Below are 21474 nucleotides of genomic sequence, written 5' to 3' on the forward strand. Positions count from 1 at the left end.
AAAGTGTTCGTTTGCAAAGCTCAACCAGGTTTAATCTTATGATGATTCAGGACTCTAACTTAAGAACTTAGCTGTGTGTCCAGGGCAGAAGGAGAGATTGAAACAATTTTGTAACTAAGTTATTGTGTATAATTTTGGTAAGAATAGTTTATTTAAAAAAAATTTCTTTTTAGACAGCTGGGGTTAAGTGACTTGCCCAGGGTCATACAGCTAGTAAGAAGAATACTTTATTTTGAACTTAACTTTAAAGAATTACAAAAGGAGTCACATTTACAACTCATTTTACTTTAAAAACTGATGTTTAATATACAGTTAGGTATAACAACTTATCAGTTACTGTCTCCTTTTCAAGTTCCTTTCCATTGTCTTTGGCCATTCACCCCATATTTGTGTATATCATTTCTTTTATTATTATTATCTTCTGGTTCTGCCTTCTTCATTTGCTTTACTTCTTAAACTTCAGCATATTTCTTTGTATACCTTTCTTTCTTAATTGTGTTACATTATCCTGTTATATCCACATATAAGTAGTTTGCTCAGCCATCTGCCAAATAATTTGACATTTAGATTTCGGCAAAGGTTACTTTTCATTCAGAATTTTAAAAAAAGTTGATGTTCTTATTTCAGTGTAGTATTTCTTATGACTAGGGCTTTTAGTTTCCTTGGGAAGTATGGGATCAGAAGTAGGGAAAATATTTCTTTTTAAGTAATTCTCCATGTTGAAGTCAGATATACCCATTTATGTTTCTGTGAAGTATAAATTAGCATGAAAACAGTCCTTTCTAAATTTCTTCTCCACAGATAATATATTTTAGAATCCCCCTCTTTGGGCAGAGGGCAGGGTATAGCATGGGGTGGGCACCAGTGGCGCATCAGTATCCCTGTCTATTTATGTTGGAAATTCCCTGGAAACCCTTCAACTTACAGTTTTAGCTTAAAAATTTTTAAAATTTTAATAAAAACTGAAATTTTTAGTTTTTGGTTGTCTGTGAAATTTGGAGATTAAAGAATATGATTTGCCAGGGTCTCACAGTCAGCATGTGTCAGAGAAGAACTTTTGAATCCAGGTTTTCCTGATACCTGAGGAGTACTAACCTATTTTTCCAGGGTACCCCTCCTTAGTATCTTTATAGTCGCATTTGTTTACATTAAAATAAAATTAAATTAAAGGCCAATTTTCCAAGCAAATTTGCTTTTCTACACAGGTTTATTCGTTGTAAATTGGGAAGATGAACAGAACTCCATAGTATTGTACAATAGACACAGTGTGTCTGCGGCAAAGAGCACCAGTGCTGGAACAGAGTACCGATATTAAAATCCCACCTTGCATATTTGACAGCTGTATGACCATGGGCAAGTCAATTAATTCTCCTGGAACATAATTTTTCTCATCTGTAAGGGAGGTGGATTTGATGGCCTCTAAAACTTTCTTTCTGTCTCTGTATTTACTCTCTGGGCCTCAGTTTCTCCAGCTCAGTGAAATGAGGAGGTTGCTCCAAATGGCCTCTAAGGGACCTGATCTTTCTGATATTTGATCTTCTGGAACTCTTAAGACCTGGTGACGGTCCAGGTCCCAGGAGTTTTGTTCACTCCAGCTTACTGGCCACTCCCATCCAGATCCTCCTTAGACCCCTCCTCCAGTCACCCTAAACTACTTGGCCACTCCTAGATCCCTCCCACAGTCTTTCTGTATGTAAGGTTCAAGTTGCTTAGATTCTTATAATCTAGCCACTACTCAGATTCTTAAAATCTAGCCAATAGCTCAGACTCCTTAAGAGTCTGCCCAGTATGAGGGATGTTCTAATAAACCTTGTCTTTGGCTGAAAAAAAAAAAAGACCTGGTGACAGTGCAGGTTCTTGGAACTTTTTTGTAGGAATGTGAGTGCACCACCAAAGCTTATTAGGAAAAAAAAATTAGTTTGGTTTTTTTCCTGGTGGCTTGATTATTAGTGGCTCATGAGATCATATATGTAAAGTAGTTTGCAAACTTTAAAGCACTATACGAATGTCAGGAAATTATTGTTATTATTATTGTTAATGTTGTTGTTACTAGATTCATGGTATTATGACTTCTAAGGGTACTTTCTAACTCAGATTCTGTGATCCTATTATCTTTTGGAGAAAATAAAGGCAAAGACTTTGGAAGACTTTTAAATATAAGTGGAATTCTCATTTCTGTCACACTCTTGATATATTGATGGATTGTGATTTCCTTTTTGATAGCTGAAAATAAAGGCACTTTGAGAGGTCCTTTTTAAGGTCTTATAAAATGAGTTTACCCTAAAGAATGTCTTATGATATAGGGTCACTTAGCCTTTGAAAACAGACAGGAAGGTCAAAAAACATTCCCCACCCTCCACCCTCCATCTTTTCCTCTGGCCTGCTCATTTGTTTATTCCAGGAACGAGCAATGCACTAGTTTGATTTTCTGATTTCTAACTTGCATGTTTTATTTGTAGAAAGGCTAATTTATGACAACCTTGTTTGATTACTATTAACTAGGGAACCCTTGATAGGAATCATGTTGTCAATAGAATCATGGACAGAGTTCCAAATTTATTTGGAAACATGAGTGCTCCCTGCCTTTTTCTCTCTCCAGAATGCATTTACAGTTATTATAGTTGGGATGAAGGCTTGGGCTTGATATTTCTAGACTGTTAGGTTCCAGTATATAGAGAGAAGAGTAAACATGCAGCTCCAACAGACTTAGAAAGCATGTATTCAAAGGCTTTGAAATAACTGTCAGCCCTTCCTCTCATCTGTCTTTATTAGAAATTAATAGAAAAGTAGTGCTTTTATAGTGTATAATGGGGTTGGGGGGGCATAAATGTAGGATTATTTTGTTGTACTAAAAATAATACAGTATTGATATACATTTAAAAGCTTCTGGAAATCATTGACCCAAAAATCATATTTATTTTGACAATTCCTTTGTGTTGAAGTTTGGATATTAGGTCTGTTGCTTAGAAATGTATGATTTTTTTTTTTGAGCCAGTGTATCCATGCAATGAATGCCATTATAACATAGGGGTCTATATAGCAAAAGTACTTGGGGTTCCTAAGAAACAGTGATTTGTTGATCTGGTGAAAACCTGTTCATTGTATTTGTGAAGTGTTCTTTTGGTTCTTGTTCGAATAGCAGAAACTAGAAAGAAAGTATCTGATTTCATGTAGAGAATGGTCAAGCCCTTCCTTCAGCAGTTACCCTTCATATTATTCCTGTCCTGGCTGTTGAAAATTGCACAGGCATTATTACAGCCATCCCACAGCCCATCAGAATATAGCACACAAATGCAGGATCTCAGGAGGTAGAAAGTTTAGGTTTATTATCTTCTTCATGCCTCTGATGGATTCAGCATCTCTTTTACTTTACAATTCACTACTGTAAAATCAGGCTTAGTTTCTGTTTTGTGCCCTGACTTCTGCATACCAGGAATATGATAATAAGCAGTGTACTCATCATAATGAAATTCTGTCATCTGAAGAAAAATTGGATAGGTACTGGATAGAACCATGGAGTTCAGTGCAATTGCTCATATGTAATTGGTGGAAATTATCTCAGTTTATGAGCTAAAATGATGGTATTGGCGTTTCTAGTGTCTTGCCATCGAAACTGCTCTACATACTACCTCAAGGAACAGGTAAATACACAGCTTAGACCTTGTCTTGGGGTATTGTTATTTGAAGTGCTTTGCCAGCCTTATTGTACTATATAACTGCCATCTACATCTACTACTACTGCTGCTGCTGCTACGGCTTCTACTGTGATGACTTTTTGTAATCATAGAATCAGAATATTAGCACCAGAAAGGGCCTTAGTATTTATGTGGTTCAGTACCCTCATTTTATATATCAGGAACCTGGGGCCTTAGTTAAAATGATTTATTTTTTTTAATTAAAAAAATTTAAATGGTATTTTCCCAATTATATGTAAAGACATTCAGTTTTTTTAAATTTGAGTTCCAAATTTTCTCCCTCTAAAATGATAGTCAATTTGATATAGGTTATATATATGCAATCATGTAAAGCATATTTCCATATTAGTCATATCGAGAAAAAAGAAACAGACCAAAAGAAAAAAAAACATTAAAAAAAATAAAGTGAAAACTAGTACGTACGCTTCAATCTGTATTTAGACTCCATCAATTCTTTCTCTGGAGGTAGATAGTATTTTTCATCATGAGTCCTTTGGGATTGTCTTCGATCATTATATTGCTGAGAATAGCTAAGTCATTCACAGTTGATCATTGTACAGTATTGCTGTTATTGTGTACAATGTAGTCCTGGTTCTGCCCATTTCACTTTGCATCAGTTCATGCAAGTCTCTCTAGGTTTTTCTGAAATCATCCTGTTCGTCATTTCTTGTAGCACATGATTTCTTTTAGATCATGCATTTGGTCCCTGTAATAGAAACAAGACCCTCAGTTTTGGCAAGGTAGTATTTTTTCCGCAATTCCATTGAAAAAGGTTTCTGTCTTGACTTAGGGACAGGTGGTATGTTACCCACTTTTGAATGGCAGGAAGTAGTTGTGCAGAAAACGTCCTTAGACAGGACTACACTGTAAGTCAAGGTACACCCAGAACTGACATTTAGAATTTTAGCCTTCCTTGGCTAATGGATGGTATTGTTGGTATCCTGAATAGTATTTTGAACATCTTTGCTTTAGCAGTGTGTCTTCCAAGTGTACCTTAAGGATTTTCTGAGTTTTGGGTCCAGGCTCTATTTTATAAAGAGGAATAATGTGGACATCGTTCTGCGTTTGTTTTCTTTACTTCTCTTTTTAGTAGTCCGAAGCTGGCACTAATGAAAACTCAATAGGGAGGGTGAAACTTTGCGTCTCATCTCTGAATTAAGCTTTTTTGTGTGTATGTGTTTGACAGGTAGAAGAAAGTCAAGCCGTGATGGATATCTATGACCCCCAGACCTTGGGAGTTATGGTGTTTGGTGGATTCATGGTCATTTCAGCCATTGGAATCTTCCTGGTATCTACCTTCTCCATGAAAGAGACATCCTATGAAGAAGCCCTAGCCAATCAGCGTAAGGAAATGGCAAAAACTCACCATCAAAAAGTGGAAAAGAAAAAGAAGGAGAAACCTGTGGAGAAGAAGGGACGGGCAAAGAAAAAGGAGGAGAAACCCAATGGGAAAATCCCTGAACCAGAATTGCTTCCCAATATAGCTGTCATCTCCAGAGACCCCATACCTGAGAAAGGTGTGGTGGTGGCTCCTATTGTGGTAGAACCTGTCAAGCCTTCTAAATCTCCAGTGACATCAGCAGCAGTACCACCACCAAAAGCGGCAGCAGGGCAACCAACAAAAGGAGCAGCAGCAGCAGCAGGGCAACCAACAAAAGGAGGAGCAGCATCATCTCCATCAACAAAAGGAGAGTGACATCAGCAGCAGTACCACCACCAAAAGCGGCAGCAGGGCAACCAACAAAAGGAGCAGCAGCAGCAGCAGGGCAACCAACAAAAGGAGGAGCAGCATCATCTCCATCAACAAAAGGAGCAGCAGCAGCAGCAGTGCAACCAGCAAAAGGAGGAGCAGCAGCAGCATCTCCATCAATAAAAGGAGCAGCAGCAGCAGCAGCAGCAGCAGTGCAACCAGCAAAAGGAGGAGCAGCAGCAGCATCTCCATCAATAAAAGGAGCAGCAGCAGCAGCAGTGCAACCAGCAAAAGGAGGAGCAGCATCACCTCCATCAACAAAAGGAGCAGCAGCAGCAGCAGTGCAACCAACAAAAGGAGGAGCACAGCCAACTAAAGGAACAGTAGTGCAACCAACAAAGGGAGGAGGCGCAGCAGCAGTGCAACCATCAAAGGGAGCAGCAGCAGTGCAACCAACAAAGGGAGGAGCTACAGCAGGGCAACCAGCAAAAGGTGCAGCACAGCCAGCTAAAGGAACAGCAGTGCAACCAACAAAGGGAGGAGCAGCAGCAGCAGCAACACAGCCGACCAAAGCAGTGCCGCCACAAACAAAAGGAGCAGCAGCACCACCAGGAAAAACTGCAGCGGTGGCAGGGGCGCCATCGTCCCCAGTAGAGCAAGGGGCAGCAGCACCTTTAGGGAAGCGGGCAGCACGGGCAGCGAGAGCAGCAGAAGCCCAGGCAACATTGGTGCAGGCAGTACTGGTGCCACCAACGTCACCAGAAGGGGAAGAGGCACCAGCACCGCTGGGGAAGCGGGCAGCCCGGGCAGCTCGGGCAGCGGCGGCAGCCCAGGCGGCGGCAGCAGAGGCAGCAGTGCGAGCAGTACCAGTAGTGCCAGCGTCACCAGTGGGGCAAGGGGCACCAGCACCACTGGGGAAGCGGGCAGCACGGGCAGCTCGGGCAGCGGCAGCAGCAGCAGCAGCGGAGGCAGCAGTGCAGGCTGCACCAGCATCACCAGTGGGGCAAGGGGCACCAGCACCAGCACCACTGGGGAAGCGGGCAGCACGGGCAGCTCGGGCAGCAGCAGCCCAGGCGGCAGCAGCAGCAGCAGCAGCAGCAGCAACAGAGGTAGCAGTGCAGGCCGTACCAGCATCACCAGTAGGGCAAGGGGCGGTGGGCCCAGTGGCATCTGGAGGACGGGCTACATCAAAAGCAGCTCGAGCAACAGCAACAGCCCAGGCAGTACCGGTGGCACCAACATCACCAGTGGGGCAGGGGGCGTCGGCAGCCCCAGGGGGTCGGGCAGCAGCAAAGGCAGCTCGAGCAGCAGCAGCAGCAGCAGTGCAGGCAGTGTCAGTAGCAGCAGTGCAAGTAGCACCAGTGGCAGCTGTGGTCGCAAGTGCCCCTGCACACCTGCAAGGGCAGCCTGCTTCATCCCCTAAGGAAAAGAGGAAGAAGGAAAAGAAGGTGGCAAAGGTAGAACCAGCACCCAGCCCCATTGTGAGTTCCATGCATGTCCTTTCCTCCAAGTCCTCAGTGCTTGAAGCTGCTCCCAAAGAGGTCCCTGTGGTTGCCGTTCCTCCTGTTGGCACAAAGACCAGTGCCCCAAAGGCAGAAGTTATAATCAACCATGAGGAGCCAAAGCATGAAGCCCCATCAAAGAAGAAGTCTTCCAAGAAAAAGAATGAGCCAAGTAAGCCTCTGATTTCTTTATCAGACTGGATTAATAAACTGTCTTAGTGAGTAGAGAGATGTCCTCTAGGTTTTCTGATTCATTATGGCTCTTTATAAAAGTGCTAGTCAAATGATGAGGATTAGTGGTGTTGTATTTTCTTGCATTTAGTATTGAAAATGTGCAGTCCCTCAAATGATGTTTGATTATAGATTTACTCATTGGGGAACAGGGAGGGGAAGTACTTTTAAATTTTTAAAGGAGAAAGTTTCTGCAGATTTGTTTGGTAAGTTTTCTCCCTGATAATTTAGTGGGAGGGGAGAGAGGGTAGTAATTTGACTTCATTTGTTGTGCTTTTATACAGAGCTATATCTAGAGTGTTCTTGTTTTAGATTCTCTAAGTTGATTCAATAGCTACTTTGCTTAAAGTATTTTGACAGCCATTTGTTTGAAATGAGATTCTCATGATATGAAATGTTTGGAAAAGCAGCAAGTAGTTTAGGACTTCTATGTCAACTAAGTTTACCTGATACTTGTGTCTGCTTTATTTATGTTCACAGCCCCCACTTTTGAGATTCCCAACATCATAGTAGACACAGTCACATTTCATTCATATTATTGGATCTGCTCGCATTGTGGATAAAAATTGTAGATTTGCGGAGTTCAAAAGGACCTCACGGGTCAGCCCAGCCCCTAACCAAAGAGTGAATCTCATCTAGTGTTCCAGACAAATCCATCCTCCGCTTAAGACCTCATGAGTGGCAGGGAACTGAGGTGGCCCGTATGATTTTTTTAACCAATATTTTCCTCCTATATACCTTCTGCCCACTGTTCAAGATTTTCTTCTAGAGCCAGTCTGACACTCCCCCTCTGCGACAAAACTTCAGATATTTGAAATAAACTATTTTGTCTCTGCCGAGTCTTCTGTTCTTCAGGCTTAATGTCTTCAGTTTTTTCAGCCAGTACTTTGGATGATAGTTTTTGGTTCCTTCACCGTCCTGGGACGCACATCACCTTCTCTATGTTCTTTCTCTGCATTACTTTCATTCTGTGCTTGTGTCTTTTTTTTTTTGTATTTTTTTTGAACATGAGTATAAGTCTTGAAATTTAGTATGAATCTTACTATCTTTTTACCTTTAGTTTACTCTGTCATCTTTTGGAACTCTGATTCTACGAGCAAGTGTATTAACTAACCTTCCTAGCTTCATGTCTTCCGTAGATTTGATAAATATGGATTAAAGCTCTGAAGTGAGTTTAAAAATGAATGACAGGGGATCCCAAAGCCTTCTGCTATTCCACTAAAGACTCCCTCCAGGCTGACAGTAACCTATCCATCAGTATCACAGGCACAGAATCATAGAATTATAGAATGTCAGAGCTGAAAGGGACCTCAGAGAACATTTTGCCCAGCCCTGTCATTTTATTGATCAGGTGGTTATGGAGCTAGTAGAGGGCAGAGTTGGCACTTTGACACAAATCTTCTGATTCCCCAGTCTAGTGCTTTTTCTCCTATGCTACACTGTACTCTTTGAATCTAGCCAGTCAACTTTCTTTTTTAACAAACACACTTTATTGATGTTTCCCAGGTTTTCTCCTTTTTCCCCAAAGAAGTGAAATTTCTGTAACAAAGTTAAAACAAATAAACACATTGACTATATTCAGCAACAACATATACCTGTTTTCATCTTTTCAGTCCATCACCTGTCTGCCAAGAAGAGGGGAAAGTATCAATTCTCTAAAGTCAAAAATGATCAGAGTTCTGATGACTTTAACTGTTACTTTCCTTATATTGTAGTCACCTAGATTGTTCTTCTAGTTCTTGGCATTCAATCAACCCTTTGTAAACTCACCTAACAGTATTATTCAATCCACGTTGCTCCTTCTGGTCCATAAGGATAATATGAGAGGCTTTGTTAAATAACTTGCTGAAGTAAATTAATCAGCCATCATTTATTAAGCACTTATTCTGTGATAGGAACCCTACTAGGTGCTAGGGATTACAAGTACAAAGAATGAAACAGCTTATATTTAATGGGGGAGATGGTATATGTATTTGCAACATAAAAATAAATAATAACAAAATAGATAAATGTAAAATAATCTTAGAGGGAGGACACTAGTGATTACAAGGATCAAGAGAAGCCTCGTATAGAAGGTGGTCATTGAGCTGCATCTTAAAGGAAAAGAGGAACTCTGAGGCAGAGGGTTAGAGAGAATACATTTCCAGGCTTGAGGGATGGCCAATACAAAAGTATGGTGATGAGAGATGGAGTTTTGTTTGTGAGGAACAAAGACAAGGCCAGTTTGGTTGGATCACAGTGGGGAGGGGACATTGCCCAGGGAGGCTGGAAAGATAGTTTGGGGCCAGGTTATAAAGGACTTTAAATCCCAAGTAGAAGGGTTTATATTTTATCCTACTGGCAATAGAGTTATTGGAGTTAACAGGATTAAAAGGATTGATAATGGTCATATCTGCACTAAAGGAAAAGTCACTTTAGTAGTTATATATAGGATGACCTATAGTGAAGAAGACTTGAGGTCAGCCAATTAGGAGGCTTTTGAAATAATCTAGGAAAGAGTTGATGAAGGCCTTAACTGAGGTGGTAGCTGTAGAGGTAGAGAGAAGAGGGTTGATTGCAAGAAATATTGTGAAGGTAGAAACAGCAAGATTCGGCAACTTTTTGGATATGTGTAGAGAGGGAGAGTGAGAAGTTTAGTGAGAAGTCTAGGATAATGCCAAGATTATGAGCCTGTGACTAGAAAGATGTTGGTGCCTTCAATAGAAATGGGGAATTTTAGAAGAGTGGAGGGTTTGGGGGAAAGATGAGTTCAGTGTTGGAAATTTTTAATTTGAGATGCCTTTAGGTTGTCCACTGTGAACTGTCTAATAGGCAATTGGTAATGTTGGACTAAAAGCTCAGCGAGATTGACTGGGACTGGATATGTAGAGCTAGGAGTCATCTGCATAAAGATAATAGTTTATGGGAATTGATGAAACTATCAAGATGTGTAGAGAAAAAGAACAAAAAAGGGCTGAGGGGTGGAGGGATTGGAAGTCTTGATGAGGGTGAAGAATAGGTTTAGGAGCCATAGGAGGAGGGATGTGGAATGGGAGGAGATTATGATCAGGGAGGGGAATGTCAGAGTTTCTAACTAAGGAAGTAGAATTAGTGTGGGTGATGGTGAGATTTAGTGTGTTATCATTCCTATGTGTGGCTGAGGCAGGGTGAAGGAATAGGTCATGGGATTTAAAGAGGTAGAGGGAGCATCTATGTGAATATTAAAGTTTTTTTGTATAAGGGCAGAAATTTGTGAGGAAAGGAAGATGGTGAGGAATAGGTACTAAACTCCTTGAGGAAGGAGGGAGAATGACTTGGGGTGGGGATAGAGTTAGTATACTACTGCCACCATAATTTTTACACTTGATTGATGGGATTTAATGGAGTACAGTTGCTGAGTGATGGAGTTAAAGGGAGAGTCTGTAAGTGATAGTGGGGAGTAAGGAGTAGTTAAGTCCCACTTTCCAACCAGTATATGTTGAGAGTGTATGAGAGAAGTTAGTACTGAAGAGGATAGTCAGGAATACAGCAGCATCAGAATGGAGTCAGGTCTCAGTGAGGTTTATCAGATCAAAATAATGTGAAATGAAGAGGTCCAGGATGAAGGGAAATTTGTTCACTATAGAATAAGGATTCCAGAGGAAAATCCAGGTCTATTGTATTCACACTATTCTCCAAGTTTAATAGTCTAGCAACTTAAGAGAAAAAAGTAAATGATGGTTAATTTGGAATGACTTGTTCTTAATGAACCTCTGTTAGCTTATAGTGATTGCTTCTTTCTTTCCCAAATGTTCAGAGACCATTTATTTTAGAATTTTACCAGGAATTTACATCATGATCTCTGGCCTGTTATCTGCATCTACTTCCTCTTTTTGAAAATCAGGATGGTGTTTGCATGTGTTCAGTCTTGTGGCAAGGTTCTTATTTGTCGAGTCTTCAGAGGTCACCAACAACACTTCAGCAATCAGTCACAATCTGCAATTTCTTTTCAGGACCTAGGGATGAAGCAAGTGACTTGAGTTAATTGAAAGTATCCAAAAGCTCTCTTACCATCTGTTGGTCTTGGATTTTAATTCCTTGTTAACCATTTTAAGAAAATGCTATCTGGCTTGAAGGTCAATTCTCCTTGAAAGAAAAAATAGAAGCAAGATAAAATTGAGTAGTTTGATCTTCTTTCTGTTGTCCAGCATCATCATCATGCCATCAAATGAAATTTTGTTTGTAAAGCGCTTTGAAAACCTTAAAAGTGCTAGGCAAATGTGAGTTATCTGCCCATCTTTACCATATAGGAATTCCATCCCTTTATCTTCCCCTTCCCCTGTTTTTGTCTTTACCATTTGTCACTCTTAGGTTCTCTTGGGCTTTGGCCTTTCAAATACTATTCTTGTTAGGATCTTGCAATGGATAATCTTAGGATATTTGTACATATGCCCTTTCAAAATCCAAGTTTGTCAGTACACACGTAATGTCTCTGTGTAGCCACACTGTTCTTTTTAGACCCCTTTCCCTACCCCACTCCCCCTTTTTTCATCATCTGAGTCTATCGTGATTATGTTGCCAGAATATTTTTCTTGAGGGCTTTCCATCTCTCCTGAACAAACTTTCTTTTTGGATTCTTGAGTCATCAGCTATCATCTGTTCTTTTGAACTCTTTGATTCTCCTATTATCTAATCAAGATTCTGGTAGCTGTTACCTAATGACCTTCAGGACTTGATCCTTTTTCCTTGAGGAGTTCAGTCTCTGGCACACAGTCTTTTTCTTCTTCCCACCCCCTGTTCCTTATACTGGAGGATTTCAACATAAATACTGATACTGCCTCAAACACCTTAACCTCCCAGTTCCCCAACTTAATCATTTCCCTTGACCTATTCCTCCACCCCACCTTACTTACACATAAAAGATAGGTCCAGACCTTTGATCTTGTCATCACCCACAAGTCTTTCCTGAGTTCATGAACTTGCAAATTCCTTTATCTGATCCTAATCTGTTGTCATTACACTTCCCCTTCTGCCTAGCTATTCCTAACTTTGTTCTTTAGCCTCACCATGACCTCCAATCCTTCCATCCCTCAGTTCTTTCCCAGGCCATCACACTCCTTCCTGATAACATTCTCTTCCCTTCTCCATCTTAATGGTTTGGTCAACCAGTTCATCTCTAAACTTTCCTCTTTTCTTTATTCTCTTAACCTTTTATTGTATTGCTGATCTAGCCCTGCCCAGCCTCATTTATGGATTATCCCCACCATCTACTGCCTTTGTTGATACTCACATGTTGCTAAATAAAACTGGTGAAAATCACCAGTGTCTATGGAGTCCACTACAGATTTGTTACAGCCATCTCAACTAAGTCCTCGCTGCAGCAGGGCAGTCCTTTTATATCTCCCTGACTGACTCACTATCCCATTCCCCACAGTGATTTTTCCAATCCTTTTCACCCCTCCTGAAGCTTCCCATGGGTGAGAGCTTTATTTTTTAAAAAAGAGCCCTTCGCTACGAGCTCACTTTTATTCTCTGCTTTTCCTCTCACATCACTCAGCTGCCTTTTGCCACTTCTTCACCCATCTTACATGAAGAGGTGGCTCTTTTCCTGGCCAAGGCAGACTCCTTCAGCATTCACAAATGATCCTGTCTCTTCCCGTCTTCTCTAACAGATTTCTTCCTCCTATATTCCTGTTCTCTTACTAGTCTTCAGTTTTCCTCCTTCTCTACTGGTTGCTGCCTTACTGCCTACAAAGCACATCTATACTACAAATACACTTCATCTTCAGAAAACCTTCACTTGATCCATCTATCCCCAATGGCTATTTTTCTCCTCCCTTTCTTTTTTTAAATTTAATGTAATTTAAAAACATTTTTATTTTCAGTTCCAAATTCTCTCCCTTCCTCCTGCCCCTCCCCCACCCATTGAGAAGGCAAGAAATATGATGACTGTTATATATATATATGAAGTCATGCAAAACATTACCGCTTTAGCCATGTTGTAATAGGGGAAAAAAGCAAGAAAAATAAAGTAAATATGCTTCAGTCTGCACTCAGAGTTCATCGCTTCTCTCTGGAGGTCTCTCCTCTCTTTTGTAACTAAACTTTTTGAGAAGGCTGTCTCTACAGTCATTGTCTCCACTTCCTTTCCTCTCAGTCTCTTCTTAACTCTCTACAGTCTGGCTTCCAGCCTCACCATTCAAATGAAAGTGCTCTCTCCAGAGTTACCAATGATCTCTTGATTGCCAAATGGGCTTTTCTAAATCCTCATCCTTGCTGCAGCTTTTGACACTGTTGATCACCCTGTTTTCTTTAATACTCTTTTCTCTCTAGGTTTTCGTGACACTGCTCTCTCCTGGTTCTCCTCCTACCTGTCTGACTGCTCCTTCTCAGTCTTCTTTGCTGAATCTTCATCCTGGTCACTTCCGCTAACTGTGAGTGTCTCCCAAGACTCTGTCCTGGGTCCTCTTCTCTTTTCCCTCTCTAATATTGCGCTTGGTGATCTCATCAGATCCCATGGATTCGGTTATCATCTCTGTGCTGATATTTATACAGCCCTCACCTCTCTCTTGACCCCTAATCTCACATTAAAATGTTTTATGAGACATCTAGTTTGAGATGTCCAGTAGGTAGCTAGAGACTGTTGGCTATGCCAATTGGATGTCCCATAGACATTTTAAATTCAGCATGTTCAAAACTGAACTCATTAACCACCACTACCCCTGAAGCCCTCTCCCCTTCCTAACTTTCCTGTTAGCGTCCAGGTTGCCACCCTCCTCTCAGTCACCTAGGTTCACAACCTGAGATATCATCCTCTACTCCTCACTCTCTCATCCACCATATCCAATCAGTGGCCAAGTCTTGTTGATTATACTTGTTGATATATCTCTTGTATAGTCCCCTTCTCTTCTCTGACACTGTCATCACCCTGGTGCGGCCCTTTTCACATCATGCCTAGGCCATTGCAGTTGCCTTCTGGTTGGTCTCCTTGCCTCAGTCTCTCCCCAGTCCAATCCATCCTCCACTCAACTGTCAGATTGATCTTCTTCAAGCACAAGGTCAACTTTACTGGCTCCCTATTAACTCAGGGATCAAATAAAAAAAAATCTTCTGTCTTTGAAAACCCTTCACAACCTGGTCCCTTCCTACCTTTCCAGTCTTTTCATACTTTATTACCCTCCAGATTCTCTTTGATCCAGTGACACTGGCCTCCTTACTTTTTCTTGTATGAGACACTCCATCTACAGACCCGTGCATTTGCGCTTGGAATGCTTTCTCTATCCATCTCTGCCTCCTGGCTTCCCTGGCTTCTTTCAGTTCCCAGCTAAAATCTCACCTTCTACAAGCATCCTTTTGGTATCCTTAATTTGAATGCTTGTCTTCCTGTGACTTTCTCCATTTTATCCTCCATATAAATTCTTGAAAAGTAGAGACCTTTTTTTGTTTTATCCCAGTACTTAACACCACCTAGAACATTGTAGGCACTTCATAAATGCTTGTTCACTTGACTTACTTGTAAGGACAAGTTTTGTCATTTGGATGTGGGACTCATATTTTCTCCAGCTGGATTCATGGCTTTTACCATAACATTCCCTCTATTTTTATTTCTTAATATCCTTATTCAGGTCTTCATGTTTCTCCTCAGATTTTGGATCACTACGTAGGAATATTTATTGCACAGTGCATTCCCCTATCCCTTCTCTTCCTTCACTGCCATTTCATTCCATTAAATATCATCGATACCTGTAAAGTTCTTAGAGTCTTAATTTTCCTTCTGATGTCTCCTTGATCCCTGAAGATCTTTTCTCAGGGCACTCTCTGTTACATCTCCTGTTCCTGCCCTTGTGAGATGGCATTCCTCCCTATTTTTGTATCAAGTCAATCCTCTATACTTGTTAGTTGGGAAGTCTGAGATTCCTGGGGCCAGTGATCAATATCATTGCTTTTGGTGGCATCTTCAAATGTGGAACTTGAGAAACACCTTTTTTCTGAAGAAGGTACAAATGCCTCTTTGGGAAGACATTTGTATGCACTCTTTGTCTCTGAAGGTCACATGACCTCCCCTTCTTGGGTCACACAGTTCCACCTTATAACCTTTTGACGTTCATGTTGGCAGTTTGGATTCTCCTGTCTTTTTTTTTTTTATTCTTTGTTTTTCTCTTGTCCTTTATTAGTCCTTTCTGCTGGGGAATGCTTTTCACGATGGATACGTGCTTATTGTTTGTCTGTGGCAGAAGTGCCAATGTGATCCAGTCTTCGCATGTCACTAAAATAGTTCCCTGAGTTCCCATCCTTATCAAACTAGAGGTCTTTATAGCTTCTCCCAGGCAAGATATGCTGCAGGCTTAGGAGCCCTTGCACTACCTCTCTTAGTCTCCCAAGGTATACATTAGTAATTAGTAAATCCCTGCTGGTGCCCTAATTAATTAGCCCAGTGCAAGCTGTATCTTCAGAGAGCAGAAATCTTTTATTAGCCCTTCCAGAAAAATTCCAGATTCCTTCCCTCATTCTATCCATTTGTCCTCTCTTCTGGTGCCTATCTTCTCTGTACCCCAGATTCAGGAACCCTGGGTTTTTATAGACTTCTAGATTATTCTCTTGTTCTTCATCTCTTAATCTCCCTGTCTTCCAGACATGAAGCAAGCCATTCTTTGAAGTCTTTTGACTGCCACTGCTATGCCCCTGCTTGGTTGACATTTTAACCCCTTCCCTCCAGAAAAGCCCTGTGAAATCTAAACTCTCAGCCCTCTCCTGTTGCAGGTGACATTTGCATGAGATCACCCTATGCTTTTTTTTTCCCCTTGAGACAAGTCTGTTCCCAACAGAGAGTGAATTTTGGAGGAGTTGAGCAAGGGAGGCTTCTGATTCAGATCTTCTTACTGCATCTTAATTATTTTTTCTGACATGACTTCCTAAGACATCAGATAGACCCATATGCAAATGTATATACAGTAATCCCTTCAGGTTCACAGCAGGATTGTGTTCCTGGAAAACAACATGAATATAAAATCCATGAATATAGATATTAAAAGTGTATGAGAACCAACACATGTCGGAACTGGTAGCTAGCAGTAGTCTCGCATCTGTTCTTGCAACCTGAAGATCAGATTTGCATTTATAAGAGCTGCATTTATAAGCTTCACATTTTGGTGAGCCACAAGATGGTTTAAAAAAAAAGTCTTCTCACAAAACTTCATCACCTCCTCTATAAACAGTAAATGGCTTTATTTTAAATATTTGTTTTGGAGTAAGTTTTTAGTAATCTTTTTTTTTTTAATGTCTCTATCCTTCTTGGAGAATGATATATTTTGTCTTAAAGTGGCTTTTGTGAGCACTGAAGTGTACCCTGTGGTGTGTGACCTTTGAAATTTGGTTATTCTGTTTTCACTTGCTATATGCATATATTGCCCTTTAATTTACTTAACCTGGTAGCAGCTATAAAATATCATAACCATCATGGCTGACTAATCTGAGTATGGATAAGTGTATTCTTCCTCTTCTAAACTCCTATAGTTCTCTAATGTACTGTTTTATATGATAGCTATTGGTGGCTGTTGATGTTGATTTTAATAATTATAATCTAATGGAGAATATTGATTTTAATGTTCTCTATCAGATTATAAGCTACTTTAGGGCAAAGACCTTGTCTTACACATCTTTATGTCTCCTTTAGTATTTAACCTAGGACAGGGGAAGGGAACTTGCAGCCTCGAGGCCACATGTGGCAGGTCCTCAAGTCCAGCCTTTTGACTAATCCAAACTTCACAGAACAAATCCTCTTAATAAAAAGATTTGTTCTATGAAACTTGGACTCATTCAGAAGGCTGGACTTGAGGACCTAGAGGGCCACATGTGGCCTCGAGGCTGCAGGTTCCCCACCCTTGACCTAGGACATTGTGTACTAATAAATAATTATCTGTCAAGCGAATCAGTTCAGAATTTAAGAAGCCTTTCAGACAAGGCACCACATCAAAGGTTATTTTATTGATATCTTTTGTTTTTATATCACTATTACCTTACCTCTTTCCTATCCAATGAACCCATTTGTTGTAACAAAAAATAAAAAAGAAAGGGGAAAAAAATGCAGTTCAGCAACACTGACCCAATACATCAACTGAGTCTGAGGATTTTTGCTCCTCTTTAATTCCACACTTATAATATTGTAGGCTCTCCCCTCCTCACCTCCATCTGTACAAGAAAGAGAGAGAGATACATGTTCTCTTGTTTGGGGCCAAACTTGGGGTAGAATTAGCCCCTATCGAGGTTGATACATGTACATGCACGTGTGTGCGCGCGCGCGCACACACACACACACACACACACACACACGAGCTATATAAATAACGTATATGTATAAAGCATGTAAATAATATTAATACATAACATATATGCATATCTGTCAACATAAAATTTTTATATATTATGCATATAACTAAAGTATATATGCTATATGTTAGTTATAAACATATGTCGAGATTGTAAATATAGAAATTATATAACTATAATGATAGTATATATTCTATATATTAGAGACATCATATGTGATATACCTACATATTAAAAATATGTAAATTTATGCATATAACTAGTATCTAATGCAAGATACACAAACTTAAGAGAATACACCCCAAAAGTTCACATGGACTATTTGTACCTGTGGTAGAACATTCCAAGCTCATATTGGTCTGGTCAGCCACAGTTGGACACACTGAACTTGACTCTAGCATAGTGATGTCATTTTGGTCCTCTTTGAAAATGAAGGACAACAACAATACTATAATAGTTATAGTACATATACTATATACAGATATTCTAGAATTATATCCAAATATAGGGTTATGTAATTATATAGACATATATAGTTATGTGCAGTGTAACTCTCTATACATAGAGTTAGATGTGGTTCTTTAAATTTACATTGTGCATATTGTTTTCCTGATTCTGCTTACTTTGCATCATTTTACATAAATTTTCACACAGGTGCTATTTAAAAAGAAATGCACTCTTACGGCATGGAAGCATGTTTTTGTATGGACAGAGAAATGATTTAAGGGTAGAAAACCTAGGAGAGAGAGATAAATGAACACTTGTCGGGATGGAGAATTGTAAAGAGTGGGGTTCCCTAGGGATTGGTCCTGGGACTTGTCTTACTTGAGTAAATCTGAGATGTCCTTGGTTTGGGTCTTCTCTCCATTTGTATCACTGGTAGTATATCCATGCCTTCTCATCCTGTGCCCTTCTTGTTCAGTATATCCATAAGGTCCCCTCAGAAGATTTATTTGGTGCATTATTGCCTCTCACTTGATCACTTTATGTTAAATTAGTTTTAGGACAGCACATGGGTAATCCATCTATTATCCTAGTGGAATAATATCCCAGATGTAATCGTTTTTGAGGGAGAGAGGGCAAGGAGACTGGCTTTCTCCCTATCTTGTCCAGTAGGAAAGTGCAGTGGTTGCTCACAGGCCCAGTCCCCAAACTTTGATACTTCATTTCCAACCTGGGCTGATTCACTCCTTCTTAGGCAGTCTGGTGACCTTCCTTCCTGCTTTCAGGACCTCACTCTACTGGTGCTTAACTTATGCAGACACTGAATCAGCTTAGCCCACTTTAGCTCAAGAGATATGCCACCCTCAGCCTCCCCAGCAGCCATGCTTATAGATGTACACCTCTCTGTACCCAGGTCTCCTTCATCCTTAAAGCCTTACTAGATTGTATCATTCTCTTTAGATGTTTATCATCCTATATTTCCACCTATTCTCAGCACTTTGAAAGAAGTAGTCTAAGCTAAGCTTCTCCACTTTCTCTCCTATCACTCAGTTAAAACTGCCCTCTCCCAAATTACCAGTGATCCTGGCATTGCCAAACCCTGATTGCCTTTTTCCAGTCCTCATCCTTTTCAGCCTGTCTGCTACATGATACTGTTGATCACTGTTGATCGCCTTGTCTTCCTGCATACTATCTCCCCTGGGTTTTTGTGACACTGCTTACTTGTAGGTTCTTCTACTTGTCTGACTACTTCTTTTCTGTCTCCCTTGCTGGATTATAATCCTTGTTACTCTCACTAGCTGTGATTATTTTACCCTAAGGCTTCTTCCTAGGCCCACTTCTCTTTTCTCTTTACACTTCATCACTTGGTGACCTCATTAGCTTTCAAGGGTTCAATTATTATCTCTATGCAAATGATTTATTTATCTAGACCCAGTCTCTCCTGAATTTCAGTTCCATCTCACCAAATTGCCTATTGGATATTTCAAATTGGATGTTGGACATCTTAAACTCAACAAGTCCAAACAGAACTCATTTATCTTTACTTCCCAACCTGCCCCTCTTCAGAACTTTCCTATTACTGTCTGTGGCATCACTATCCTTTCAGTAACCAAGGCTTTGAGTCATATTTGTCATGTTAGATTTCCTGTTCTCGCTGTACATGTTCAGTCATTTGCCAAATCTTGTCATTTCTGTTTCTGTAGTATTTCTTGCATAGGTCTCCTGTCCACCTCAAACCACTGTCCTAGTTTAGACCTTCTTCATCTTTTGCCTAGATTGTTTTAGTAGTCTCCTATTTGACCTCCCTTCCTCTAGTCTTTCCCTGCCAAAGTGATTTTCACTAAATCACTGAAGTGTGGGTCTGACCATGTCACTCCCTCTAGTCAGTAGACTCTAGTGGCCTTCTGTTACCTCTAGTATCAAGTATGAACTTCTCTCTTTGGCATTTAAAGCTCTTCACTACCTGACCCCCTGTGGCTTTTACTCTGTGCCACGTATTCACTCTAGAGTCAAGCCGAATGAGCAACCTGCTTGGTCTTTTCTCACACACGACCTTGCATAATCTCTATGCTTTGACATTGTCTGTTCTCTATTCTTGAAATGTTCTTTCCTTACTTCCCCTTTTTGGAATCCCTCATTATCCTCAGGACTCAGCTCAAGTCCTGCTATATAGAAGAAGTCTTTGTGGATACCTTCACCCCCAAGCTCCTTAGGCCTTTCCCTCTAAAGTTACTTTTTATCTTAGCATATATCTATCTGTCTATCTATCTGTCTGCCTATCTATTTATACACAACTTATCTCCTCATTAGACTTTAATCTCCTTGAAGTCAAGGACACAAGTACCTGGGCATATAGTAGACACTAAATAAATCCTTGTTGACCAATTGCTTTCACTCTTCCTGGGTGACTAGCCCCTCTTCTTTTATGATATCATGCATTTCCTGAATGATATCCCTTATGCTACTTCTTCCACATAAGTCATTACTTGAAATATTCTCTATCCTACACGCAACTACCATGTATTTCTCCATTGCTTTTCATGCCACTCTTAACTTTAATTCTTGGGGGGGACTATAATGTTCTAAGACTTGTACGATATAGCAATACTAGGAGAATTTTAAATCATTTAAAGCACTACAGTTCCCCAAATGCAGTCCAATCCAGCCCATTCTTTTCCATCATTTTAACTCCAGGCCCAAATCATTGTCCCTGTGTGGTTTCTGTCACACACACACACACACACACACACACACACACACACACACACACACACACACACTCTCTCTCTCTCTCTCTCTCTCTCTCTCTCTCTCTCTCTCTCTCTCTCTCTCTCTCTCTCTTAGTATTCTGACCTTCCAAGTACATGTCATAGTTTGGATATTTTTCATCTTTTAGTTATTTCTGTGTATATGGTTAGGTCAATTTTTTTTTTTAGTTATTATGGTTCTGACCGAGGAGGTCCTATCATATTCTGCTGCTGATTCATCCAGCATATTAACTGCAAGCATAAGCATCTGGAAGACTGTGTAATTTAAAAGGAACCCTTTTTCCCTTCCTAGGACATCTTCCTTGATAGTTGTGAGTACCTTTATCAAGGCTTACCTCCATTGATGTTAACAATCAGCCTTTCACCAAGCTTTCTGTAGACTTATTTTTAACCTTTTGTTTTATAAGGTGATGCTACTCTTAATCTTCCATCATTTTCCTCTCTGTTTTTTACAAATGGGATTGTATTCTAAGGGGATGTTGTCCTTGGCAACCATCTCTACACCTGACAAGGAGATCACATTGCTTGCTGACTGAAGAGGTTTCTGGAATCTTTTAGCCTCCTCATTATCATGATTGTTTTATGTCTGTTAAACATTTGCAGGAAACAGTGATACTCTATCATTTTCTGTTTCTTACTTTGGATAAGTCAGATTGAAATTGTGTCTTTTTCTCATTGTTAATCTTTCTAATTTGTTGCTAATTTTGACCTTTGCTCAATTTATATCTCTTGTAACTCCCACAGTGGGCTACTAGTCACTTCCTGTCTGTAGCCAATTTAATTTTTTGGGATCACAGAATGGGATATCTGAACAAGAATCCTCTCTACAACATACTTGAGAAGTTGTTAGCAAGCCTTTG

The 21474-nt window shown here is 40.3% G+C and overlaps 1 protein-coding gene across 1 annotated transcript in view; it reads left to right on the forward strand.

Annotated features, from left to right (window-relative positions):
• The first annotated feature begins 4881 nt into the window (after positions 1 to 4881).
• Positions 4882 to 21474, forward strand: part of RRBP1 (ribosome binding protein 1) — a 93754-nt gene continuing 77161 nt past the window's right edge. Inside the window, exons 1-3 of the mRNA XM_020986443.2 lie at positions 4882 to 5244; position 6265; positions 6730 to 7059. Of these exons, the coding sequence (XP_020842102.1) occupies positions 4903 to 5244; position 6265; positions 6730 to 7059 (673 nt within the window). The 5' untranslated portion in view covers positions 4882 to 4902. The remainder of the gene's footprint in view (positions 5245 to 6264; positions 6266 to 6729; positions 7060 to 21474) is intronic.

The sequence above is a fragment of the Phascolarctos cinereus genome, unplaced genomic scaffold, assembly GCF_003287225.1.
Source record: "Phascolarctos cinereus isolate Bilbo 61053 unplaced genomic scaffold, phaCin_HiC Scaffold_2;HRSCAF=192, whole genome shotgun sequence".
Lineage (NCBI taxonomy): Eukaryota > Metazoa > Chordata > Mammalia > Diprotodontia > Phascolarctidae > Phascolarctos > Phascolarctos cinereus.